This window comes from Hypomesus transpacificus, chromosome 8, assembly GCF_021917145.1.
Source record: "Hypomesus transpacificus isolate Combined female chromosome 8, fHypTra1, whole genome shotgun sequence".
Taxonomy (NCBI): Eukaryota; Metazoa; Chordata; class Actinopteri; order Osmeriformes; family Osmeridae; genus Hypomesus; species Hypomesus transpacificus.
Genome location: NC_061067.1, coordinates 8,978,770 through 9,000,124, shown reverse-complemented (window position 1 = coordinate 9,000,124; position 21,355 = coordinate 8,978,770). Strand labels below are relative to the sequence as shown.

Below are 21,355 nucleotides of genomic sequence, written 5' to 3'. Positions count from 1 at the left end.
TGAGGTGAGGTGTGGACTAACTCAAGGCTTTAGTAGAATAACACAGTGGAGACTAATGGTTTTAGAACCTGCCTTACCTTTCATTTAATGGTCACACTTTACCACATGGCCTCCTGCAGTTATTTGAAACCTGGTAAAAAAAAAATCAGTCTCTTTCCTATGTTGAGGCAAGACTGCTTTTAGTCAAAGACAGCTTTGTCAATGTTTTTTATTTTCTCCTTTTGGAAGTGCCATTAGATTGAATCAAATTTGTGTTTAACCGATCTGCTTTGATGTATAGGATTTTGTTTCCTGTCCCTAGAGCAGCTTCCACTAAACCAAAGAAATATGTTTTATTTCTGGCTGAGTTTTAGATACATGGCAATGGGTTGGTATGAAATTACTTCACACTATCCCATCACTGCTTAACTCAACCAGAGTGAGCTTCCAATCAGCCTATTCATTTGGAAAGAGCCCTCTAAATCGTCAGTCAACGTGTTAGCGTTTAGCTGCAGTATGGCGTTGGTGGGGGCGTCCAAAGGCATCCATCTGTTTGTCAACCTCGGGCAGAGGAAATGAGGGTGGTTGGGGCCCTGCCCTCCCTGTGGACATCTCATGAAAGGCTCTTGGACTCGTTCAGAGCCGTTTGGTTTCTCTGAGGGGTTCAACTCTGCAGTGTGTTGACAGCCTCCTGTCTCAGAGAGGGTGGTCTGAATTCCCTGTAGTCTTTAAGGCAGGTCATCAGGGAAAATAGCTATTTACTATTTATTTAATAGACATAATATACTGGGAATATGATTTTTCTACCTCTTCCAATGGTTTGGAATGTGATAACTGAAATGTGTTTAAATTGTATGTATGTATTTCAGATTGATTAGACTATAATATAAACCACCATGGTTGACTGTCATTTGAGTAAGTCAAGGGCATGTCCATTACATGTTGGCTGTTTTGTGCTATCTTTAATGCTATAGTTATATTACACATTGTAAGTGTTTCGTTTTGATAAATGGTGTTGACCTTTGTTGTAGTCACCGAGGATAGAGAATAATGCATCACTGAGCTAATCTCAGTGTGACCTCCCAGGTTGAATCAAGGATACATGCAAATAAACAGATATACGTGTCTGTTGGGTGAGATAAGACCTGGGTCTATTCTATTCTCTTGACCCCGCCTTAAATATATCTGATCCTTGCGTGGCGGTAGTTTCTCAAATCATTAGACGTCATCTGTTATTAAATACAAATGTCCCTTTTTTCCAGTTACAGTGAACCATGTGTGTCATGTTTCTGAGGACATTCATATTCTTGAGAAACGTTCACATCCAGCCCCAATAATAACATTCAGAGACGTGATTCCTCTTTGACATAGACAGGCGGTGGTGGCCGTTTTAAAACCTCAGTTCATTGGTGTTGCAAGTATTTATCTGACTCAATGGACAAATATATATTGCTCACCAGATGTATCCAGTGATTGGCTCAGCAGAGTGAATAATTAACCTACTTTCTCACCGTGGTTCAAATGAGTGGGCTGCTGGTGACTCAGGGTTACGAGGTGACCCTCCTGCAGGGTGAACACACAATCTCGTGGGTCTGAATCCAGCTCAGCCAGAGGAAGCTGAAGTTCCATCCTGTAGTGCTGTGTATTACTCAGCGCGCCACCCCTATACTGCCTCCTGCAGTTTTACTCTGGTATTGCTACTTGGCGTGAGTGACATCATGATGTCAGTCCCTCACACCCTGTATGTCACTATGAATACAAGCTGGAAAACAAGTAACAACGGAGTATTTCCAGTAAAACTCTTGTCAGATCAACATTTGTGACCCTGATATCTATTTCTTTTAGGTTTATCTCATGATTAATACGTAGTTGTTTCCACAGGAAGATACTGTACAGTGAACTGGTCGACCTTTCTGTTGTAATTGTATTCAGTCTGCTGATTTGAGCTCTAGCAGGTATTGCGACACCTCATTGCATGCTCCCAGTTCCTTGGTAGATAAGGAGGTGGCAATGTGCAAACCTGTGCTGTTGGGAAAGCATTGAACACCAGCTGGAATGCAATGACAGGTTGAGACCTGAACTTCCGCATGAAGCAGGAAGCCGTTAGTCAGATGCAGTCCAGCTTAGCACACCCAACTCTGCACATGGGAGTGGTGTGGTGTTCAACTTTATTGTAATAAAAATAAAACTACTAAGTACACAAAGAAAGCTACCGATCCAGCTAGTGTTCATGAACCTGTTATCCTTGAATCAATAAGTGAAGAAGGATTTTAAGATCTGTCAAAGGTGAGTTAAGCTCGTCTTGTTGTTATTCTGGAGTTCTTGGTGTCTGAAAATGTAACGGTTGAGCTCCCAAACACAGTGATGTAAATGTGATCCACATCATTGACTGGGGAATAACAGTTAACTCTATCTTACATTGTTTTGTTCAGCTTATGTACATTTCTTCAGGTTATGTACAAATTGTTGATCACTGTTGATGAACATGCCGGTGTAGTGTTTACTTTGCTAAATACAGTACAGAACTCAGCAAGGAATGTACGAGAAGAGAACATTCTGAAGTGTTTTTCAGATTGATCAGAACTGTCCTAATGCAGGAAAACTGTTTTTTACAATATTCCAGAATACTTTTCCAGAATACTGTATTGTCAGTAGGTCCTTTTGTGCCACTTTGGTTGAGACAATGTATATCAAGACTTGACCTGCTTTAATCTAGTTTTTTTGCTGTTGCAAAGCCCCAGTGTGTTGAGTGTGGTTCTAGATGCTTTCAGTGAGTCATTTGTCACACTTGACTCTGAGCCTTGAGATTTGTGTGAATCATGTAATTTGAGTGCCCTCATTTTAAGTTGCAAATATCATAGCTGGCAAGATTTCTGCGTAATGTTCCACTCTGAGTGACAGTTTTTGCACAGCAAGGTTTGATTGACAGGGGCCTCATTAATAGAAGGCAGGACAACTTGAATTCATTAAGGAAGGTGATGGACCTGACCTACAACTATTCAGTGGAAAACTTCTAAATGTATTTTTCCATAAAGAATGTTGTAAGCTTGACGGCTTGGGTTGTTTGATATAATTACTGTTAAACATAATTACTGTTATACCTATTACACTATGATGAGGTTAGGTTACCCAACTGTACACAGAAGATGGATGTGCCCAGAAGTTTTGATGGCTCATTTTAACCATATCTGCATTGTTGACACTGGAAATGACAGTTCTTATAGGTTTTCATGCTGTAATTCATATGCATGCAGTGTTTGGTTTGTAACATGAATTCATGCAAAGCTAAATATGGTGTACCCAGGCCATCAACACGTTGTTTACAATGTTCGGGATCTATAATTAATACACTGAACTCTATATTTAATAATGGCAGAGACGTAGGTGGATGGTGAGAATGTTCACCTAGAGGTATGTTGTATTATCTGGGTTATGACCACTTAAAGCTCCAGTCTGGATTTCATTCTATTGCCAGAAAAGCACAAGTTCCATATGCGGATTTTCCAAACAGAATCAAAGTAGATGTAGCAAATTTAAAGATGGTTTTCAGAACTATTTTGCTGAAAGAAAATAAAAACAACACTTGCTTTCCACATCCACAAGGATTATCAACTGAAACAATAATCATGCTTGTGTATATCTGTGGAGGTCTTCAAAATGTTTTGACAGTACTTACAAGTGTCTTTACATTACATTCAGATTGTTCAGAAAGAACAAAATGGCAGTATTCTGTTTTGATCAAAGAATGCTATAGAAGATAAGAGAAGATAGATGGTGATCACGGGAAAGAGAGGCCCAACTTCAGTCTTTCCATGGCAACCATGTCTAATTTTGCCTTGTGTGAAGCTTTTTTTCAGTACCTAGGAATGTGCCACACAAATGTAATGCATTATCATTTCAACTGATGCAAGTTCACAGCATCCTCCCTTGTAGATGCCTTATCGGTCATGCTTGTCCCCCACTTCCAACCAGAAATAAATCAGCTAGCTCCACTGTGTATATATATATATAGATAGATATATTTTTTTACTTTACCAATGTTCTTTACAAAAGAACATAAGAATGTTATTAAGCTTTTAGATCCAGTGATCCTTTAAAAATAAACGTTAGCACTAAATATACAATAACACCATACTGCTTTGGTCTCTGCTGAAAAACCGCGGTCCTTGTTTAGATTCAGCTCTTGTGAACACACCAGATTCAAGTTCAGCACTTTACTGTTTGCGTTTGTTTACATTCGCTTTTCAAACCCCTGCCTGGCAAAGTGTGGAGCTCAAAGTACAGCTTGTGCAAATGCTACCTGCAGTCGCACACAATTTGCTCCTGCCAATACAATTATGCAGCACCTTATTGCAAGACCAAGGACTAAGTAATGTAGCCCTTGCTGTGTAAGTGGTTGATCACACTTTACATTGAACAACTATGTTGCACTAGTTGAAACCTTTCTTTAATTTATCTGTGCCTGCTCTAATTCTAGTTCTGTTATGTAACAGAGGTATATTTTGAAAAGATGCTGCGTATCAAGGTCTACCGTCAGTGTGTAACTTTATACTGCTCTCGATGGGATAGTCATGTTTTTAGTTAGCTATTTTTCAATTGGGAGACCAAGGCTATTAAAACACCATTAATGCCTGCCAAGCAAGCAGTGTTTGCGTATAAGGAGATTGCATGTCACCATTTCCTGAAACCTTCAACCCTGCTTTCAACACAGCAACAAGAAGGAAGTTGCCCTTAAACCACTTCCTGTATTTCAGGGCGCAGGAACAAAACACCTTCATCAAGGGAAAGTCTGTGTGAAGTCATACGTACATGCATCCATATGCTTACCCCACCCAACCCCCCTCACTATAACCCCACCCCTTCTATACACACTCCACCTGCCATCCCCTCCACCACCCTCCCCACACACACAGTGGGTAACAGTTGATCTAAAAAATTACATCTACAGTTGAGGCATACATTTAACACCAAGCTTAAAATGGGGTAAACTTCAGAATGTGGAGCAGCCAGACTGTCATAGAGAGTGAGAGAGCTATATTCAACAACAGAGAAGGAGGAGTAGGAATAACAGAAGGAGAAAGTACCGGAAGTCATGTATGAGGCTGAAGTGGTTCTTATTTGAACCGTTACTCCAGTGGATAAACAAAGCAGTTAACTGGAACTGAACTGGGAGATCTGAGAGAACCAGCACACACTGGGGTCTTCTGTTGAAAATCTTGTTGGGCTGCCATCACATAAAGCCTAGTAATGCCACTCGATTCATTCATGAGATTAAAATTGCTACAGTGAATATCTACAGTACTAATTTATGCAAAAGGAATTCCTTAGTCGTGTTCAGATTTATAAGGCTAGAAGGTTGGTTGTCATTTAGCCTGCAACCGCAGCCTGATGTCTGCACAAAGCCATCAGAACATGGCACAGCTTGAATAAGGATAGGGTTTACATTTATATGAGTGATGGCCTAGACTCTAAGCATATGTACTGATTAGTGTGATTTCTGTTTGCTATGTTAATGTGGCATGCATAACTATTGACTGGTCTCAGGTGACAGACATCTATAAAACCTATACTTCAAATGAGTACATTAAACTAACATTAAGTCTGACTATTCAGATGGATCAGCTGAGAAGTTTGTTTTTACCCATTCGTGGACTCAAGTAGTTCTCTCTTTGAATGTTTTGTGAAGCATTGCAAGTCTTGACAGAATGGAGGCCTGAAGTTATGCATACCATCCTTTTTTTTTTTTCAGTCTGTGCTTGAGAGATTGTGCAATAATGTCTAACTTAGCACTTCGGGCAACATAAAACCAACCAATGTTTTGGGGACATAAGTATGTGTTATGTTATCATCAAACTATAAATCTCCAACTTTTAGCTGAATAATGAAATAGTTAGTGCATACGTTTGTACCAATATGTGTATCGACTTCAATTCCCCAAAAATGAGAGAATTTGCCTATTCTCTACAATCTTTGGTTATGTGTAACGACAACCACATGCAGCCAATGCTGAGTGTTGTTGTTATTACATCCATAGAAGACTAATTGTGACCATAATGATGATCTGTGATAAGTGATTGGTTGCTCTACGTGAATTTACAAGGTAAAACTGCTGATTGAGCTTCACTCTTTTTCTTTCCAGATGGATGACATTGATGCCATGTTCAGTGACCTGCTGGGGGAGATGGATCTACTCACCCAGGTTAGTTAACACAATCTCTCAATTCAATAACTTCCAGCAACACATTGCTCTAAAGTAATATTACACTATTACACTGGTCTAGAATTGATTTAGTTACAGTTACTACCAGGCTGGTTGTAACTGTGGACAGCATTGTTACATTCAAGAAAAAAAAAAACAGTTATTCGCAGACTCAAAATGCTTAACATGCTAAATGTGCTGTCCCTATGTTTAAAACCGCACAAGACTATTTCTATTTCTTAATGAATAATTCAAACAAGATTAGAAAAGCCACCGGTAAATGGAAAAGTGTTTTTCAGAATCATGTCAATAGCTCTAAAACACAGCATCTATCAGTGAGCCTCTCGTAGCTGGCACGCAGCACCAGAACAGTGGGAGAAACACTTGGTGGTTATCTCAAAAACGTAAATTACACTCCTCTTTAAGAGAAGGGGTCAAAAGGCAAACTCATAAACAAGAAACCCATAACTTCAAAGGATTATCAAGGTGGGAAGTAATGTTTCTGCTATGCACCTTTCTGTCGCTCAACATAATATTGAATGTCAGACTATTGTACAGTAAAGAATGTAACTTTTTTATTGTCGTTTTTCCCCCCACTTCTTATATAAGAGCATGCGGTTGTGTTGTTGAACTCTGAATTTTCCTGTCTCGTTTTTTCTCCACACAGAGTCTTGGGGTTGAAGCAGAGCCCCAGAAACCTCCCCCTAGCTCAAGCAAACAAGCTAGTTTCTCTGTCGGCTTTGCGGACGTTCACGGTAAACCTCATTCCCTGGTCCTTACGCTCTGTCAGTGTGCTGTTGAAAAGAGGCCAGAAATGTGCAACTTTCCTTTGAATTTTTGTAAGACATCAACTGTTTCCTACCAGTAAACCAATTTGGGTCAGTTTGCTTTGAATTACCTGGAAAATTATAGTAGATTAAAATTGAAGAGGGGAAGAAACAATGCTGAAAAGTAGGAAAAGGAACCCATTCTCAACAGTCTACTGGCTACTGATCAGGCTCTAAATTTGAGACAAAGATCAATCTACCAGCCAATTATACAGACTTCCCCCATTTCCCAAACCAAGCAGTTTTGAAGAGTAGTTGAGTCATGGCACACAGATGTTAAAGTGCTCATTGTTCATGTTCCACACCCTTTTTGTACCCTGTTCGCAGAGTCCCTGAATGAACTGGAGGACACAGACTTGGACGCCTTGATGTCTGGTTTAATGGCTGAAATCAATGCCACCGAGGAGAAACTGTCATCTGAAAAAAAGGAGATAAAACCTGCCCCTTCACATCTGCCCCCTGCCCCGGAGGGTCTTAGCTCCTACCCTGTTCCCTCCCAGGCCGTCCCCCCCTCCCCAGAGAGCAGCTTTACTGTTAGCACCCCCATCGCCACCCCCTCATCTCTCTCCCCGCGTCCACCCCCCCACAGCACTAAGCCATCAATGGTGAGTCATTTGGAGGTTAAATACAGCCAACAGCCAAATTGAGTTCATGACTCAAAAAAGGGTCTTTGCACTCAATGTGGCTTGACATAAATGACATATTTCTGGACTTTCTCTCCTTGTGATTTCTGAAGGAAGACATCGAGGCACAGATCAAAGCAGACAAAATCAAGCTGGCGTTGGAAAAGCTCAAGGAAGCCAAAGTTAAAAAGGTAAGGTACTGTACAAAAGCGCCCATGCTCACTGCTCACTCACTGACGCAGTGTCACAGGCAGAGAAGATGTGACCAATCAAGGTGTGATTACCAGAGGCAGTGACTGATTAGACTTGCAAAACAAGGCATTGGTGTTTAAGAAATACATGAGGCTTTTAACCGGAGGTGTTAACAAATAAATGTTTCTGGACAGATAATTCATTACCCTAGTACATTCAATCACCAAAAAGCTAAATAGCTTGGAAAGAGTTTTTGAATGCTGAGAAAGCAGGCTGTTTGTGTCACGCTCACGCACACACACACAATCCCCTGGTCAGTTTAATCAAAACCTCAATGCAAGAAGGGGACACAGACCAGATGCGGAGCAGAGGGAAGACTTTCGTTCTCAATGGTTTGTGGCATAGTTCTCTGTGGTCTGAGGTATATTCCAACATGCCCTGGAATGAAAATGAAAGCACAGACGGCTGACAGCTTATTTCCGGCACAAATCCACTGTTTGAAACATAACTCTCGTAGTTTATTCTGCTTCCCCTCTATGGTGGACAGTTGTCTTTTGTTTTGCTGTGAGCCTAGCCCAGGGTGAAAGCTGACTTCAAAAAGACAAATCTTTTCTATGTCAAGCCTTCCGTAAAATAATTTTATGACCCTACATTTGCTAACAACCGTTGTGAAGCTCAGGGGTTTCCTCAGACACTATCTGGTAGCAGATGACAGGAAGTGGGCAGAAGGGCCAGACCTTTCCCTAATCCAAAGTGAGCTTTGGTCACAACCTCTTCAAAACAGTACAGCAGTTACCTGAGGCTGAGGCCATGCATAACAACTTATTTAGGTAAATCAAACAAAAACAAGGCATGTTCTTTTTGACTCGACATTCATTTGTACTGTATATCTCCACACACTCTGCTGCTGTTGTTCTACATATACATTTACATTTATGCATTTAGCAGACGCTTTTATCCAAAGCAACTTCCAAGAGAGAGCTTTACAAAAGAGCATAGGTCACTGATCATAACAACGAGGTAGTCCCAAACATTGCAAGCAGCCAAAACATGAAGCATACATTGTGAAAAAATACGGCGTCAATGGGTAGCCAGTTGAGAGAGATGAGGAGTGGGGTAACAGTTCTGTTCTGGAGGTTTGTTGAAGCTGAACACCCACAACAACAATCTTGTACATTTTTTCATTTTACATTTTGTCATTTATTTTGTCATCTTGTGCTGAATGTGATACCTCACGTGTTTTCATATGCTGGGATGTCATTGTTGAGGTGATGATTCTACTGAAAAACAACCAACCTATTTTCGACACAGTGACTAATGTCAAACTCTTTGACCACACTCTATATTGAGGCCTCTAAATGACGGTCTCTGTGTTGCTTCTAGCTGGTGGTGAAGGTCCTGATGAACGACGGCAGCTCCAAGACCCTGATGGTGGATGAGAGGCAGACGGTCCGAGATGTCTTGGATAACTTGTTTGAGAAGACGCACTGCGACTGCAACGTCAACTGGACCCTGCTGGAGTCCTACCCAGAACTGCAGCTCGGTGAGTACAGGATCTCCCTCTGGGACACACACTTACACGCTGCACACACATAACGCATGGCACTTACGTACACTGCACATATGCCCTGAGCACAGACACAAACATGTGCAGGACATGTATAATGCACGGCACATACTCACACACACACACTGCATACATGCCCTGAGCACAGACACGCACGCCGCAAACACACGTGGGCCAGTTCTGGATGGGATCTCGGGTCAAGAAGATGAACAATGTTTTTATTGGCATGATGACAGCCTTGCTGCAGCACTTCCAAAATGATGCATTGATTTAACCTCCCAATCCTCATCATTCTCACACACACACACACACACATTAATTCTTACACCAGGCAGGTGGGTTTAATTTGCTCTATCAGACACAGTCAGTCATCTTCTCTACCGTTTGGAAACACAGTCCTTATGTTCTTTATCCTCCATCATAACTCTGCTGGACCACCACTGGTGGACTTAAACCCTGGCTATCTGTCGCATCATGACTCATAGTCTCCGCTCTCTCTTCCCTTCAATTTTACACGAACAGCAATTTAAACGTGCTTTCTCTTGATACACGAGCAGAGATCATACCTTGATGAAATAGTTGGGGACTTTGTAGATAGTAAATGTTGTAGACTTATGGTAGATTGTTTACTGAGTATACCTGGAAACTTGAAAGATGAAAAACAGCACAGGCCAAACACATGTTTATGCCCTGTGAGTGGGACTTCTCCTTGCTCTTTCCCCAGTCTGTGTGGCCACCACCCACACGACACCACTCCTCAATGCAAGTCCTCTGACTCACTGCTATTAGGAGCAGTCTGGTGTGTCATGGTGCTGACCACACTCAAGGTCACATGACGGCTTGTTCAGACTGTGTCTTGTCAACAGTTACCTGCACACACACTGAACACTCAAAAAAAGTTTCCAGGTATACTTAGTAAATATTTGTAGACTTATGTTTACTATCTACAAAGTCCCCAACTATTTCATCTCTATTCGTCCACAGTGCTGAATATCGAAATATTCTGGAACATTATTTGAGTAAAAGGTATAGTTAACAGTGTTGTAGTTGAAAGGTGCCGAACATGAACTAGTAAAGTACTGCTGGTAGTCGTGTTATGTGCTTCTTTCAAACAGTGTCACAGTTCCGCTTCATGTGTCACCATAGGGCATCCATATGGTCTCCATTAACTCCATCAAGCCCCGAAACGCGTCATGTGGGTTCTGATGAAGTCTTAAAAGGCTTAGTTATAACGTGGCCCCATAACAGCAGAGGCACACACAAGCCACTTAATGGACTACAGCCCTGTAAAGTAAATGGGTAGTTCTTATGTCTGTCTCCACAAGTACTAGCATCTTGCTGGTAAGAAACATGCTCAAACTAAACTAAAACACTCTGAAGTTGCTCCTCGTCTTCACAGCATCCAGCACGTGGGTGGGCGCTGTGGTGGAAGGAGAACCAAAGTGCACTTAATGTGTCTTAAAGAGCGAGTTGTGTTTTATTGCACCCGTTTTAAACTCAGTTTAATCAGCCTTGGCCTGTAAATGGACAATTGTATACGGGTGTAATCCATTTCCAGGGTGTATTCTGTGATCGTCTAAATGAATGCTTCTTGGTCCTTCCCATAAACAAAATCTGGAGAGCCTCTGAAGTGTTGAAGTTTGTACAGTGAACGTTTTCTTTTTGCGTTTGATGACACATGAGGGCTAATGGGTTGGGACTCTGTTACATTGTACAGTAGAACTGTATGTGGCTGTTTGTTACCCTTCCAAAAACTGGTCCTGTAATGATAATACAGGATATGTGTACTTATCCTCATAGAACAGCAACATCCCGACAACTCACATCTTGAATAAGTAAACAAAAGAATATTTCAATTTTGTAAGACCCATTGGTAATATTGTTTGACTTACTTAAAATATTTTTTTAATGATATAATAATAGATTGGCAGTTTACTCACTCTCAGTTCCCCTTGACAGAGAGAGGTTTTGAAGACCATGAGAACCTGGTAGAACCGCTGTCTGCATGGACAAGGGACAGCGAGAACCAAGTTGTTTTTCAAGAGCGGGAAGATAAATATGAAGTTTTCAAAAACCCTCAGGTAAGAGGTAAAACATGTTTTTCAAAGATATCCCAATTGTTTTCTTGGAATCCCTCTGACTGAAGTTATCCAACTTTGCACCATTTGGTTCTATTCCATGTTTTCTTGTTAAATAGCCATCAGCGAAGACGCGGCTATTTCAGCATGTTTATTATTACAGCAGAGCCCTTTGAAATGTCCAAGTATTCATTAATTATGAACGGTCATGGCTCACGTCATGTTGATGTTGGCATTGCCATGAATACCTTTTTGTCTCTACCACTGCAGAACTTTTATCTGTGGAAGAAGGATAAGAACACTCTCAAAGAAATAAAAGAAAGAGACAAAGAGTTACTCGTGGAGGTGAGCAAGTCTGACAAGTGCAGGCGCATAAACGCAACAGATTTTGAGACGCAGAGTGACAGGTCACAGTGCAACCTTGCGATGACTCGTCTCTCAACGTGCAGGAGAACTTCTGTGGGACCTCTGTCATTGTGCCGGACCTGGAGGGCGTTCTCCACCTCAGAGAAGATGGCAAGAAGTCCTGGAAGCAGCGCCTCTTCCTCCTGAGGGCTTCCGGGATTTATTATGTACCCAAAGGGAAGAGCAAGGTCGGTGGGGTCAAAGGTCAACAGAGGGTAGCTCTGGCCAATCTCAAACACACACACACACACACATCATATTGGACATTGAAACAACACCAAAAAAACATGTCTACTCCCTATGTATCCAGGCAACATGCTGCCCAGTGTAGTGTTGACATAGGACTCTGTCACAGTCAGTATTTTCAAAAGGGGTGGAAAGTTATCTACTGCAAATATCTTCAGCTGATACCTTTTTAGAGACAGCGATCAAGAAACGAGAAGAAGAAGTGCTGAAGGGAAATAACATGGTTGTATTAACGGAATTATGTTTCTTTTCCACAGACATCTCGTGACCTGGTGTGTTTCGTCCAGTTTGACAATGTAAATGTCTATTATGGCAAAGAGTTCAAAAACAAATTCAAGGCACCTACCGATTTCTGCTTCGTTCTCAAGGTAAGGAACAGGAAGGGGGACTTCATTTCTGGAAATTGAAGACAATGACACAGGACAGACAAACAGAGCAGCTAAATATAGCAGCAGTACTTGCCTTCTTCATGATTACAATTGACCAATTAAAGTAACTAACTCTTCGATAATCCAGTGGTATCACGTTTGAATTTATACACATTAGGAATGATGCACTGCAAGCATTAGTATGCTAATCAATGTGAATGGTAATTGTTGTGCAAGGTCATGTTCACGCGTTCTCATCTGTGGAAAACCGTCTGCTTTTCTTGAAATAAACTTAAATAGTTCCTTCATTTGAAGAAGTGAAAACTGAAGGCATTCCTGGCTGATCGGTTCTGCAAAACATTGGCTATTGAAGTGGGACAGACATTCACGTTTCTGGTTTACAAATCCAACACATGGATCACTAGAGTATTTGTTTCACCATATGTCATTGAAAGCATTGGGACACATTATCTTTTTGTCTCCAATGGTTTGTCTGTATCACCACAATCACAAAAAGAGAATTGGAGCGTTTTGCGGATAATCTTTTAAGGACCTGAAACTATTCTTTCTTTTCCCCCTATCGTTTTGAGAACACTTGAATCAGCAACTACCATGAGTCTAGATAACAAGAAACAAAGCCAAAAAAGTTTAGAGAAGTGAGGAGACAGAATTGCTTTCATTGAAAGACAGAGCCCTCGAGGCTCAAGTTGAAGGATATGTGCTGGAGTGTTACCTTGCCAACGGCCAGAGAGGATTGCCTCACTCAGTTTGGAAACCTGAGGGAAGGTTCCACAAGGTCTCTCCTACCCAGGTCAGCTGAGAGTAGCTAAAGGCCTCTCTTTAAAATGAAATGAAATTGAGCCAGGAAATCCATCTGCAATCTTTATTGCCTTACTGTCATGAAGACAACATATGGATGCTGGATCAGTTTTTCTGACTGGACGGTCGGTGTATGTTGAAGCAGTTGACATCCCACTATTCTGTGGCTTGATGAGTAAATACAACCTGAATCATTAGCTGTTGAGATGAGAGGGAAAGGTGCCCCCCCAAATGTCACTTTTTAAAGCAGACTAAAGCAGTTGGTTGGGTCATGGTTTGTAAATTATTCTAGGCACTTTCCGCCCCCTTGTGGTGATGATGAGTACTAACAAGATTGTTCACTTAAAATGTTGACTCATAGCAACCGCAGTGAGTTGGTAACAGCCCTGAAGCAACAACAAGGACTTTATTTTCTCTCGCAGAGTGCCAATGTTGTCATGAGATAGACAATGATATCATCCACACTGGAGCTCTTGAACTCAAGCCAATCAGTTTTCCCTCAGTGTTTTGGATCTTGCCCATGTCGCTAAGGAACTATATCAAAACTGAATGATCTTGACCAGGTTTCCATGACCTATCAGACAGGGAGGAACACCACGCAAACCCTGGAACTAGGCCTGCTTCTCCAAATGATTAAGAATAATAATGAATGCATTAAGCAGATCACTTTCATCCAATGCAACATGTATGACATAATGACATGTCCTAACTGAATACTTTCACAACATATCCTCCCAGCACCCCCAGATCCAGAAGGACTCTCAGTACATCAAGTACCTGTGCTGCGATGACGCCAGAACCATGACGCTCTGGGTGACTGGCATACGGATTGCTAAGGTAACCTCTAGACACAGTACTGTGCAAAAGGTCTCCCCTGAATGTTGTCTTAGATGTTTACATGTAGTGTTTGGATTAGCATTTATTTTATTTTTTTCAGTCTTTTTATTGAGTTAATTCTGGAAAGATTTTGGCTTTTTTATAAACACCTTTTTCACAGTTTTGCTTGTGTTGCATGCTGACAGTTGTCTACATGTTTTTTTTCCCCCCAGTATGGCGTGACGTTGCTTGAAAACTACAAGACTGCTATAAAGCAAACAGCTGTTACCTCAGCATGGACAAACCGTGTCACTGCCTCTTCCTCCTCTTCCTCCTCTCCCTCAACCCCCTCTCCCACAACCAAGGGTAAAAATAAACAACCCGTTTTTAATAACCATGATCACGTGGAGAACTGTTAACTCCTACAGTATAAAATACCATAGGTGAACATGCGAGTGTGTATGTTGAATCTGTTAAATTGCATCCCATTATACTTCCTCTCTGTTCTTTTCCTCCCCCAGCCAAATCCTCCAGTCAGGCCAATGGACACGCAACCAAGCCATCTGCCGAACCTGTGGTCAAGGTGCATTACGACATCAACAACAGTTCTGACCTCACGGAAGTTCATCCCACATACTGGATGTGGGTCTGTGTTATGACTTGTGCTCAAATAACCCATGGGTTGATGTACTGTGTTTTTGTGCTTGTTCAGATGGCAGCCAGCATGGTCCCTCCTGCACCTCCTCCCCCTCCTGCCGAGGTCCTCCCCCCGCCCCCCCCAGACCCGGTGATGCCCCCACCTCCGCCCATGGCCACCAAGACATCCAACACTGGCCTGGGCAACAAGATCCGAAACGTCCCCCAACCGCCTCCACGAGCGGACGGCCTTCCTCTGCCTCCTCGGCTCCACCACCACCCCCACAACGACAGCTTCGAGGCCCCTCCAGACTTCCTCCCCCCGCCTCCCCCAGCCCCAGGCTTCAGTGCTCAGGGCACTGGTTTCCTCCCACCTCCTCCCCCTGTCTGCTCCCTCCCGCCCCCGCCGCCCGACCCCGAGTTTGACTGTTTCCTGCCCCCTCCGCCGCCTGACGCCTTCCCACTTCCCCCACCTCCTCCCCCATCCTCCCAGCCTTTCATTGGGGGAGGAGCCCCACCTCCCCCACCCCCTCCCCCCCCCGCCCCGGTTCCGAGCGGGCCGCGGCCGACCACGTCCGTGAGGAAGAAGCCCCCCGCTCCCCCCAAGAGGACGACGCCTCAGACGAACGAGGCCGGGGGCGGGGACATGATGTCGGAACTGATGAAAGCCATGCAGAAGAAACGCGGCAATCAGTAGCCCTCGAGTCGGGGATGGCTGGGCAGGTTCATGAGCCACACGTAGAAGCATCGAGGGCTCCTTGATTCGAACGTGTCGCTGTGTCACGCAGAGTTTGCAGACGCTCGTCATGGTTCTATGTTGTCATCTTCTGACATGACGCAGGGTCACGGTTACACTGGAATGTTCGCATGAATCGGAACTCGGTAGCTATGAACAGACAAAGGGACATAGGTTTGTTTGAGGTTTTAGAAGACATACAGGGAACTATTGCAAGAAAGACAGGATTCCTTGAATTATTTTTTTATCGATTTTGAAACCAGACACTTGTATATGTGGATTATGTCTACCTGCAGCAATTTTAACTCCAAAAGCTTTTTATTAGACTTTTAGTAGAGGCAATGCCATTTTTGCTTAATTGAATACTTGGGAGATAGTTTCATGTGCAAAATATTGGTACCTGTACAAACAGTATCTATTTTCATGCATTTATGGGATAAGAATGTGTAAATACTGTAAAAATGTGTTAAAACCAGTGATATGTTGGACATCCTTATGATTAAATGTTCAACCCCATTCTCCTTTTGGATCTACTGCTGACTAAATAAATATTCATTTCAAAGTGTGCAGTGAATTTCGTCTTGTCTTAACACAGATCCGTCATTCAGAGCGGCTACTTTCAACTTTTTACTACCACATATCACTATGGTTGACAGGGAGAACAGAGATGGGCACAAAGATGTTCAAGACATGATATAAATATTTATTACACCCTTCCAAAAACTTAAATCTTGATATATACATCCCGATAACAATGATATGATAACATGATTGTGTTATGAGTGTTCTTCTTGTTGAGCAGATCTGAGTCAGGAGGAGCAACTGACTTTTACCTTCTGAGCCCACAATGGTGGCCTTGCAGAATACCCTGCATCTTCTGCAGTGTCTTGCTTAAGGTAGGGACGTGACAGTGTCTGGTGCAGCGCTGCCACCTGGAGGCCAGAAAGGGAAACTTCAAGTATTGTTCAGGGGAAAATGATATATACACAACTAGGAATGTCATGCACCTTACCACATACCTCAGAGAAATCACCCATCTCAGCTTTGCGTATTGCAGACTCGGCCATCCAGTTCCTCAGCACATACCTTGGGTTAACGGCTGTGGAAAGTTGAATGTCATTTTAAGAACTGAGTGGCTTTTTAAGTGGAATGTAATACATAGGAATTTAATAATATTGATAAAATAAGCATTGGCTTAAAGAGGATGATATACATGTTCACCAACTAAGTTCATGTATTTTGCTGTAGTGTATTGTACACAAAAGAATAAATGCAATGACTGGGATGTACTTTTCATTCTGCGTTGACGGTCCACATCAGTATCACCTTTCTGCCTGAGAAAACCAAAAACATCCTCAAATTAAAAAAAAATAACAATGATTAGGGGTGGGCGATTCAGTCGTCTAGCGATTAACACATTTCCAAAATCTATGTTCTATTTTTTTTTTGTAAGCATATATTGAATCGAAATGTCATAAGGGCAACTACACTGTCTTGTAGAAAGTACCTTTGCAGGAACCCTCAGTGGGTAAGCATGTTTACCATTAAGTCCACTGCCAAACACGGTACCCCTGGTTCAAATCTCGCTCAAACCAATTGATAATTCATTTAACTGATATCAGTTAAGTAATATATATGTTATTAGCTGAGCGTATATTACACATGTATATGTTATACCACTTACTTGCTGAGCCGGAGCAGATACAGGCTGAGCCAATCAGAGAACAGCTTGTGTGAAGCCAGGTCGTCTAACGCCCACATGGCCTAACAAGATGTAGAGAAAGTGGTACAGGGTTACACAACAACACACAATCCATAAACATACTCATAACACTGCAGTGTTTGATGCTTAATAAGTTCTTGAATGAAGTTATATCATTTGTATAGTGGTATATAGTGGGTGTTCCTCTAGTGGTGTGGTGTACGACCTGTGAGATGAGCCTGCTGTGTAGCTGTGTGTCCGAGGCTTCGCTTAGCTGCCTAAACGTCATGGTGAAGTCAGCACCAGTCTCCTCCATCAACTGAGGAGAGAGGGAGAGACACACAACCACATAGGGAAATGAGCCAGTCATCATGGTGGACAAAGACCACTACAGTGGCACAAGGAAACAAGAACCGAATCGATGACCCACTCACCTTCAATAGAAAAGCGATCAGATATCCATCGCTCTCCGCCCCCCCAAGCAACCCTAACTTTGCCTTGAAAAGTTCATGAAACCTGATGCAGACATATCATAGTCAAGATTATTTTTGCCCATTTCAAATGAAACTATAAAAAGAGGAATAGATACACAAACACTGAAAGGCAGACTGAGATGAACATGCAGACACACAACCATGAGACAGGCAGAAAAAGAGAAGAAAGAAAATACCTTCTGTGGTAAATATCCGGGTAGTCTTTTAGTAGATCCATGGCCCTACACAAAAGGAAAATAAGGATGTAAATGAAACCAACCAGTCCCCTATAAAACCACATGACTAGTGTGTGTGTGTGTGTGTGTGTGTGCGTATGAATGTGTAAATGTACAGTACCAGTCCCATTCAATTCAATGGGAAAATGTATCCAAATGTTTGACTGGTACTGTATGTGGGAAAGTCTGTATATAGATATGTGTGTGAGTGTGCGTGTGTGTGTAAGTACGTACCTCTGATGCTGCTTGTGAGTCAGTACAGGACGAAGAGCATCTAGCAGTCTCTCCAGGTTAAACATCCCCACATCAGCCTGGGTTCCGATGCGATACCTCCCCTCATCGTCAGATGCGTTGGGGACAAAATCTACACATTCATATCAAGGTTAAGAGTCCATTTACTAAGATACAGGCAGGGTAGACATAAAAGTGATAATAACCAACAGGTGTATACTTGAGTTGTAAGACTCCATGAAGCCAAAGGGTCCATAGTCAATGGTGATGGACAGGAGACTGAAGTTATCTGTGTTACACACTCCTGTGACAGAAATAAAAGACTGGTAACAAAAATACCATGCTATGTTACTATCTAGAATGGGATTACAAAATACATTTTTTTTTTTTTTCATGTACTAACCATGTGCAAAGCCAATAGACATCCACTGGGCTATTAAATGAGCTGTCTCAGTTACCACCCTTGAAAAAAAACCCTGGCACAAAAATATGTAGTTAGAAATCTGTAGCAAATTAGATAAAGCTCTGGAAAATGTTTGCGTTCAGGTCACTGACTTTCAATGTAGTGTAAAAGAGTCAACAAAAATGATTGGATATTAAAATATCGTTTTACAGTGCACTAGTGTGCCAAATGCATTTTTGCATCACTCACCAAATACTTGTTTGGATCATTTGAGTCGATGGTAGGAAAATGCTCCTTAATCACAAAGTCCAGTAATTTCCTGGAAGCAAAACGATTTAAAAGTCAAATAATGAAGCCCCAAAAGACACAGTGCACTACATTATTATATTATGTTGGCCACGATCACCTTCCAGAGCAGTCTTACCTTAAAAGGTCTAGCTCCCCAGCATCAGCCAAAATTTCCAATGACCCAAAACGGAACCAGGACTTAGCCAGGCGAAGAACAACCGCACCTGGAGAAAAAGAATCAGTGGAAAAGTACCAGGTCATGTTCCTAACACATTACTATCCCCAACATGAAAAGCAGCCTTCTCATGTATCATCTGACCATGATGCAGCCCACCTCTCTCTGTCTTCACATTCCCACTATAGAACTGGTCCCTCCACACTGGCTCCTGACTTACAATAAGGCTGGAAGACAAAAGAAACGCCTTTCACATCTGCATGTCAAAGACATCAGGTAATCAACTGTCAAGAGGTCAAGTGTCAGATCCCATTACTCAGCAAGTGAGATGATCAAGTGCCCAAAACGTGTTCACTGAATCCTTGATAAAAGGATAATATCCAAATGACAAGCTGTCAACATTGACAATGACAGTCTGGTAGTTCATCTCAGTCCTGTTTAAACAGCTGAAGTGTTAGAGACTTCCCTCCAGTGATCTTAATATAAAAACTTTAAAGGGCTTCTCAAGAACAAGTAAACACAGCAAAGTGGATGGATGTAGCTCAGTGATTTAACATTTGTTTTCAGATCAAGAGATTGCAGGTTCAGATCCCCCCGTATGCTGCTTTGGAGAAAAACCTAATACATTATTATTACATTAATACACCTCTGCCTTCTCTCTGATCCCTTTAACCATGAACCCCTCCTTATTTACAAACAGATTACTGTTGGCGGTATTCTGAGAATCATCTGCCATCAAAATGTAAGACAATTTACTGTTATTTCTCTCCAGCATTTAGACACAGCATCTTATAGTCATGTCAGGTAATGGTACCTGGAAGCCCTGCTGGTGGGGACTTTCAAGAAATGCATGGCCTCGCTGCACAGGAACTCCCGGACCGAGGATCTGACCACGGCTCGCCCATCTCCCGACCTGCAACACCAGGTACACACGGACACAGAGAGTGACGGAAGAGGACAAAGGTTGTGGAAGAGAAATAACATCAAGCCAGACAACTACCAGGTCAAGTGTTTTGACAGGTCCATGAGGTTTTACCTGGAGTATGGTGTCTTCCCTGAACCTTTCAACTGGAGTTCCCATGTTGCTCCTTTACTGAGGGAAAGGATATGTAATTCGGCTTTATATTCACCTTTGTCCAATACTATTTCAAAACAATAACCCCAAAAAGCCAACACTTTTAACTTGCCTGTTGGTAAATTCACCGATAAAATGTGCTCTACCATCTCCTAATTGACCAGACCAGTAGCCAAACTACATGTGAAAAAATAAGAATAGCAGGTCTTCAAACTGGGTTATTCAGCACATATCATTTGACAAGATCTACCTGAAGTTTAATTGTGTAAATGGTACCTGGTGACCACCATATCTGTGTGCCAAAGGAATAGATCCGGGTAACAGTTTACCACCACTGAAGTAATATACGAAATCCTTGGCATGAGTCACAGAGACGTCCAAATCCAAGATGTTCTCAATGACATCCTACACAGACAAGATCACATGTCAGTGCACATCAATACATTTTACATCGCATAATTTAACATTTTGAGACTTTATGGAAACGTTATATCTAGATGACAAAATGTGACATCACCTTTGAAAATGCTGCCAGCTTTAAGGGACCTTTAAGTGGAGTTGGGGTGGACTCTGAAAAAATGCAGTTTTTCACGGTGCGAACAAAATTCCCGTCCACCTGATCAAGTGGAAAGACTTCTGCAAGGAATGAGGGGAGAAACTGGTGTTCATTAGGCTATGCACTGCATGTTTTGCGTAACAACCACCAGACACATAAGAATATATCGTTTTAATGTTTTTTACCTATGAGTCTTTTACATGACAGTTTGAAGTGGTCAATATCATGAATGCGCTCCGTCAAATTCATGTTGAAATTGGGTTTGAAAGCATAAGGGTATATTTCCACGTCACTGACATAACTTTGGCAATCGTCACTCTCACAGAAGTTATGCAGACTTTCGGTAGCAAGGACGTTGTTGACCACACCAAGGTCCAGGAGAACGCTGATTAAAATGCAAATGTAACTCATCATTTCTTGTTGTAGCTGAATTATCTGTCATGCAAGACTGCTGGCTAACTCGCTTGGTAGATAACAATTGTTCCTTGCATGGTGGGTGACACATCAGCGATATATTTCCTAGATAAACTAACCAATAGCATTGGACTCTATTCTATACATCACATAATATCTGGATGATCCATTAAATTATAAACACTAGAGCGATGCAATACTAATTTACTAGCAATTCATCGACTGCATGTCTGGCTAACAAGTTCGCAGCTTTTTTAAGATGTTAACTTCCTGGTGGTCGAAACGTCATCTACTATCATTACGTTTTTCCG

General features: G+C 42.0%; 2 protein-coding genes across 3 annotated transcripts; one reads left to right on the top strand and one right to left on the bottom strand.

The window, feature by feature from the left end:
• Positions 1-2,001: 2,001 nt before the first annotated feature.
• On the top strand, positions 2,002-16,053 carry LOC124470041 (amyloid beta (A4) precursor protein-binding, family B, member 1 interacting protein). Its single transcript, XM_047023715.1, has 14 exons — positions 2,002-2,265; positions 6,119-6,178; positions 6,846-6,933; positions 7,333-7,610; positions 7,742-7,819; positions 9,204-9,363; positions 11,347-11,468; positions 11,736-11,810; positions 11,915-12,058; positions 12,374-12,484; positions 14,042-14,140; positions 14,353-14,485; positions 14,641-14,702; positions 14,832-16,053. Exons 2-14 carry the CDS (start codon positions 6,119-6,121, stop codon positions 15,450-15,452), a joined length of 2,031 nt encoding a protein of 676 aa, XP_046879671.1. The 5' UTR covers positions 2,002-2,265; the 3' UTR covers positions 15,453-16,053.
• On the bottom strand, positions 15,555-21,323 carry LOC124470042 (protein adenylyltransferase SelO-like). Of its 2 annotated transcripts, XM_047023716.1 has the most exons (20): positions 20,816-21,323; positions 20,592-20,710; positions 20,351-20,479; positions 20,187-20,251; positions 20,036-20,092; positions 19,814-19,912; positions 19,159-19,226; positions 18,961-19,048; positions 18,786-18,855; positions 18,537-18,609; positions 18,354-18,437; positions 18,137-18,266; positions 17,864-17,908; positions 17,628-17,709; positions 17,420-17,512; positions 17,176-17,255; positions 16,782-16,825; positions 16,511-16,590; positions 16,325-16,423; positions 15,555-15,641 (listed from the first exon to the last, which is right to left on the bottom strand). In XM_047023716.1, the coding sequence occupies exons 1-20, from the start codon at positions 21,042-21,044 to the stop codon at positions 15,576-15,578; spliced, it is 1,800 nt and encodes a 599-aa protein (XP_046879672.1). In that variant the 5' UTR covers positions 21,045-21,323; the 3' UTR covers positions 15,555-15,575. The 2 variants fall into 2 exon arrangements, with proteins under 2 accessions (XP_046879672.1, XP_046879673.1); XM_047023717.1 differs by lacking the exon at positions 15,555-15,641 and having other exon boundaries at positions 16,181-16,423.
• Between the last annotated feature and the right edge of the window lie 32 nt (positions 21,324-21,355).

What these genes read in the sequence shown, in the direction of transcription:
- LOC124470041 (XM_047023715.1), top strand. Translation starts at nt 6,119, where the DNA reads ATGGATGACATTGATGCCATGTTCAGTGACCTGCTGGGGGAGATGGAT. An exon ending in ACAAAGAGTTACTCGTGGAG is followed by an intron (nt 11,811 to 11,914) that starts GTGAGCAAGTCT and finishes CTCAACGTGCAG; the next exon opens with GAGAACTTCTGTGGGACCTC. An exon ending in CTGCCGAACCTGTGGTCAAG is followed by an intron (nt 14,703 to 14,831) that starts GTGCATTACGAC and finishes GTGCTTGTTCAG; the next exon opens with ATGGCAGCCAGCATGGTCCC.
- LOC124470042 (XM_047023716.1), bottom strand. Translation starts at nt 21,044, where the DNA reads ATGATGAGTTACATTTGCATTTTAATCAGCGTTCTCCTGGACCTTGGT. An exon ending in ACAGATATGGTGGTCACCAG is followed by an intron (nt 20,252 to 20,350) that starts GTACCATTTACA and finishes TTTCACATGTAG; the next exon opens with TTTGGCTACTGGTCTGGTCA. An exon ending in GGGAAGACACCATACTCCAG is followed by an intron (nt 19,913 to 20,035) that starts GTAAAACCTCAT and finishes CTGGTGTTGCAG; the next exon opens with GTCGGGAGATGGGCGAGCCG.